This window comes from Lipophrys pholis (assembly GCF_963383615.2).
Source record: "Lipophrys pholis genome assembly, chromosome: 1".
In the NCBI taxonomy this organism is placed as follows: Eukaryota; Metazoa; Chordata; class Actinopteri; order Blenniiformes; family Blenniidae; genus Lipophrys; species Lipophrys pholis.
The window spans coordinates 6,472,373-6,477,617 of record NC_137635.1 but is presented as its reverse complement, the minus strand read 5'-3'; the positions used below and the strand labels follow the sequence as shown (position 1 = coordinate 6,477,617).

The window sequence follows — 5,245 nt, the reverse complement described above, 5'->3', positions numbered from 1 at the left end:
TTTACTTTTCCAACTTTGGTTTCCAGACTCCAAATCTAATCTCAGCTGAATTAGTGTCAAAAGTCCATCCCAGTTAAAACGGACATACAGAATCAAACACATTCACGGGCAATTCAGGGTCACCAAAGAACATAAAATACATGTTTCTGCACTGAGGGAGTTAATGATTACACCATCATCTATTAAGTACGAGTACTACCCTCTGTGCAGTTTTGGTATCGGTATTGGTGCTTCTCGACTGCAGAGTAAAATAGGACGATTTCATTAGATGTGGATCAGTGGCTCACAACCTCTGCATGCTTCTCCTTCAAAACCTTAATCTAAGATCAGATTCCTCAAATCTGTTCTGAAAGCATTACGTTTGAGGTTCTCAATGACCTTTGACCCTCCTTGATATCTGGCAGCACATAAAGTTTATTTCACTGGAGATTTTACCGAATGTTTTGCTGCAGGATTCATTTCACTGCTGCCCGTTTCTACCTGCACTGCTTCCCTCCAGACTTTTTTCTAAAATTGCATTTCACCTCATGCAGAGAAAAATAATTCACATTTAGATTTCTCTTAAAGAGACAGGCCGATGTTTATTAGAATCTGGATTTTTCTCATTCGTTCGTCTTCTTTCCAGTTAAGATGATTTCGGTGCTGCGGCACAGAATAACAAGCCAGAGGGCATTCAGACGCATGACTAACAAGAAATTACCCTTTCAAAACAAATTGCAAGAGATTTCTGTGACTCCTGCAGGAGCGTTTGTAACGTCTCTATGCAATCTTTTCAGCACTGGACAGATGAAAGAGTTAATGTTGTAGGTCCTTTATGGTTAATGGTGCATGTATTTTTACACGCTTGTTGATTCAGTTTAACGTTTGCAGCAGGGTGGAACCACATAAAGGTAAGCTGCAGCAAAAAAAAACAATCCTGAACAGACGTGCAGACTTTTATCCGCCGCTATATGCTTCAACACGACACGTTTCAGAATGCAAAGCTAAATCACCTTGACAGATTTGGAAAAAGAAGCGATGGATGCCACTCCCCTCTGCCATTTGTAGTTAGACTTGAAAAGTGATGCGGACCTACAGACACGCCACCCAGTAAACCCCATGAATGACAGACACCCGGTTGCTCAAGTGCAAATTAGGCTTTATTGACCTTCAAATTTCTTGTGGAAATATATTGTGAATGCTTACAGATTAAAAGATACATATGAACATTTTTATAGACAAGTAGACTTAAAAAAAATAAAAATACAATTCAAAAAAAGATTTAGGAAGGACACTTGCACATTATTCCTCTTTTGCCACACCCGTAACATTTCCATGCGCCACATCAACAGCTAATTAAAACGCCTTCTTAATGGCACCGCAGCCACTCAAAGGCTTTATTCTTTGTTGTTTTTGCGTCACAAAGTGGTTTAGCAGAGGGCCACAAGGTCATTTGCTTTACAGGGAACTAATTGCACAATTGCCAAATCAATTATTATCCTTGCTGGCATTGCGTTGTCAAACCCGGAGTACTGCCTCATCCCGTCATCTGGCCGTGGAGAGGGAGATGTCCAGCGGACAAACTAGCAAAGTTTAAAAAAAGGTGCAAGTTCCAATGCCTTCCCAATATAAACAAATACAGGTTTTAATCCATAAATTAAAAAAAAATAAAATAAAAAAGAAACTGGAAGCTGAGAGGAATTACGTACGTTTGCAGACAGGTGCACATCACGTTCTAGTTTCCCCCCAGTTCTCTTTAAAATGCTTCACTGAAGCTACAAATAATCTCAACATGGGTGAAAAATTAAAACTGAGGACACGGAGCTGCATTGGATGAAACATCTTGAGGAATGTTTTTTTTTTCCCCCCTCCTTCCCGTATTCAGCAAACAGTCCCGTCCAGACCTTTTATCAATAGAATCAATAAAAGAATAGACAAAGACAAACTGTATTCGAGTGTCGAGCTGAAGGATTTCTTGAAACAAGAGTCTGATGAAGAGCGCGGACCGCAGAGCGTCTCTTCAGCGGCCGTGGACGCCGTCCGATGGAATCTGCAGCCGGCTCTTGGTGGCCAGCGCCGCCTTGCGGGTCAGGGTGGTGCAGCGGGTCAGGATCTCTTCGGTTTTGGGTCTGGGCGGCACCTTGGGCGTAGCCGCCGCCGTCTGGCCGCTGGAGGCCACGGACTCGGTGCTCTCCGTGCTGCTGTTGAAGCTGCGGCTGACGAAGCTGAGGCTGGGTCGCGCCGAGTCCGTCGGGCTCCTTGAGTCGTCGCTGCTCATTGAGAAGTCGGAGAAGCTGGTCTCGGCGCTGATGTTGCTCATCCTCCGCAAGTCACCCTTGGTGGCGGTGGGGGCGGGCGACGCCCGGCTCTTCTGGGGCTGCTTCCAGGGCTCGGACAGGACGTCCAGGGACCGGGCCTTGTGGAGATTCCCGACGGTGCCGGACTCCAGTCTGGACGGCGACGGGAAGACGTCTTCTGGGCCGTTTTCTTCCCTGACGCCGGGTGAATACAAAGACTGGGAGCCGCTGCTGGTGGCCAGGTTGAGGGTGGAGCTGTGCAGCTTCTTCTGCAGGCCGTAAACTCCCGCCCTGGGGTTGTTGTACGGCTGCAGGTACATGGACGGAATGTAACCAGCCTTGCCATTAAATCTAAAGACAGGAAATGCAAAAGGAAGGAGACGTTCTTGAAACCAGTCATTAACTGTACATTCTACGACATTTAATTACATGAAGCGCAGGATACCTGATGAGCCACCAGCCGTTGTCAGACTTCCTCAGGACCTCGACCACGGAGCCGATGGACACGGCCACCTCGTCCGTCTTCGTCGTGGCGAAAGTTCTCACGGCACAATAGAGGGCACCTGACGGTCACAGCGGAGAGAGAAAAGGTTTGAAATGGGCTGGAGAGAGCAGGGCCTCCTGGAGTTTGTAACGACGACAACATGTTTACAGACTTCTGCACTGAAACCGTCATCTCACCTCCATGTGGGATGACTTCATCGTTGCAATCCTCCTCCTCTCCTTCCCATAACTCCAGGTACGGAGCTGGAAACCAGGCCAGCCGCTTGTCCTCGCTCTCCACCAGCCACCAACCTGGACAGGAAGCGAAGTCAATAAGCACAACCATCCCCACTTGTTGACAAAAACAAAATGAGGCGTTTTTGTCGTCGACTCACCTGTGGGGTCTTTGATCAGAACGTCCACCTTCTCGTCCATGGCGACCTTAAAGGGGCGGTTCTTAGTGTCCTTGGCCTCGTACGGCGCCACGGAGCGGTACGTCTGGGTGATGAACGGGTGTGTGACGTTGCCGGCGTGCTGGATGGTGGCAGATCCTCCCATGCCGTCGGACAGATCTTCAGACAGTAGGACCACGACGCTGTTGGAGAAACGAGTTAGAGTTAATCTCGCAGCCGAGGAACGACCCTCACCCTCTCACGGCAGGAACCAGGAACCCACCTGTTCTTGGTGAAGTCCGGCTGCATGTCCTGATCTTTGGGGTTGAAAAAGCGAGTGACCTCCGAGCTCTGGGTCACGTTCGGGGCGCATTTCATCAGCTTCTCGCAGTAGCTTTCCAAAAACTTCATCCTCTTCACGGACTTCTTGGAGCCTTTCTGTGGCAGGCTGCTCCTCCGGGCTTTCCCTGGAAAAATGTCAACAATCAAGATTATTGATAGGAAGGAGAGGGTTTCTTGGTTTGTTTTTTTAATAATTGCACATTGGTTCAAATGTTCTACTCTCTCTGCCATCTAGCTGAAATAATCTTACCCCTGAACTTGGGGAGGAGTCGGTCAGTCTTCTTGAAAGGATTCAGATTGGGGAACCTCTTCTTCAGGTCTCCCTGTTGGGAAAAAATAAATGTTAAAAAAAACAAACATGTAAAATCCAGCACTAGGTTTGGATGAGTTAGTGTAGAAAACCTCTGGGACGTTTATTTTTTACTTACATGAAATTTCTTGAAATCCTTGAAGGACCTGTAGATAATCACTTCTGCTTCATCGGACCACAGAACAGAAACCATGAACATCTGTGGAGGTGCAACAACAACATAAATAAATAAATGCAGTGATTTAAAAACTAATTGCAACGTGGAAGAAAAGGGAAATCAAATGTTTGCATGGGCTTACCTTGAGTTTCGGCGTGTCTCTGTGGACTCTGCCCACGATGCGCGCGCTCAGCACGTAGCGTTGCTCAGCCATGGTTGAGGATGAGGATGAAGATGAAGACGGTGACACTTTGCTTGATCCAGCTTTAGTCTGCGGATGGCCTGCCGCTGCCGCAAGCTTTATACACGCGGGATGAGGAGGAAGAGAAGGAGGAGGAGGAGTCTGGGAAGAAAAAAAAACACCTGGCAGGTGCGGTTAAAGATGCAGGAGGGCTGGAGGCGTGGGCGGCGCGCGGACGGCGCGCGGGGACCGTGGACATCTCGGCAACTTAGCGTGAGAATGCAGTGGAACAGGTACGTCAGACGGAACCAGGCCTTATAGGCACGAGCCTGTAAAGAAGTGGGAAAACCCGCGTGCATTCCTGTTTTCCTGAGGTCAGAGTGGGACACACGAAACGACACGTAACTTTCTGCTGCGCTTGCACGTTCCTTTCTTTCTTTCTGGTTAATTTACTTTATATATTAAGATATAAAAAATATATATATGCAAGGCAAATTTATTTATAGAGCACCATTCAAACACAGGGCAATTCACAGTGCTTTACAAAGAAATAAAAGAAATTAAAGAGATACAGAAAAACTTTACAAAGACATAAGAAATATATTTCATGAAAGAAATGCATTAAAACATTATTATTATTATTATTATCAATATTTATACTACTTACTAATATATATATCAATTTTAATTAATAATGAAACCTTTTGATGTCCTTATAAAATGTATAATTACATGGATTTCCCATACAAATTGGAATAGTTTAGTAATGCAGCTCTTTTAATTGTTTGTTTGGGGAAGTGTGTTTTCAGTATTTTCATATTTCAGACTAGCAAAATAATTTGAGAGGAGCCTTGTCTCATTTTGAGTTGCATCAAGGCAAATTTATTCATGCAGCAGTGCTCCCCAACTGTGTGTGTAGTTGAGTCTGCATCTAATTAATTTATGTCACAAGCCTACTAAGTTCAAGCATTTACATTAACAGTGGATCATTTATTTTACAATATGTTTTAAAGATATCTGCAATATAATCAAAAATAAGCTCGCAAAGTCAGCAGCGGGAGGAAGAGTGGTGGCATGTCAGGCTGAAGAGAAAGATGGATCACT

The 5,245-nt window shown here is 45.5% G+C and overlaps 1 protein-coding gene across 1 annotated transcript; it reads right to left on the bottom strand.

Moving 5' to 3' along the window:
• Nucleotides 1-564: 564 nt before the first annotated feature.
• On the bottom strand, nucleotides 565-4,229 carry LOC308106782 (NADPH oxidase organizer 1-like). The gene is made up of 8 exons (XM_080458731.1): nucleotides 4,103-4,229; nucleotides 3,922-4,002; nucleotides 3,744-3,816; nucleotides 3,435-3,618; nucleotides 3,155-3,354; nucleotides 2,958-3,071; nucleotides 2,722-2,839; nucleotides 565-2,627 (listed from the first exon to the last, which is right to left on the bottom strand). Exons 1-8 carry the CDS (start codon nucleotides 4,172-4,174, stop codon nucleotides 2,000-2,002), a joined length of 1,470 nt encoding a protein of 489 aa, XP_080314857.1. The 5' UTR covers nucleotides 4,175-4,229; the 3' UTR covers nucleotides 565-1,999.
• Between the last annotated feature and the right edge of the window lie 1,016 nt (nucleotides 4,230-5,245).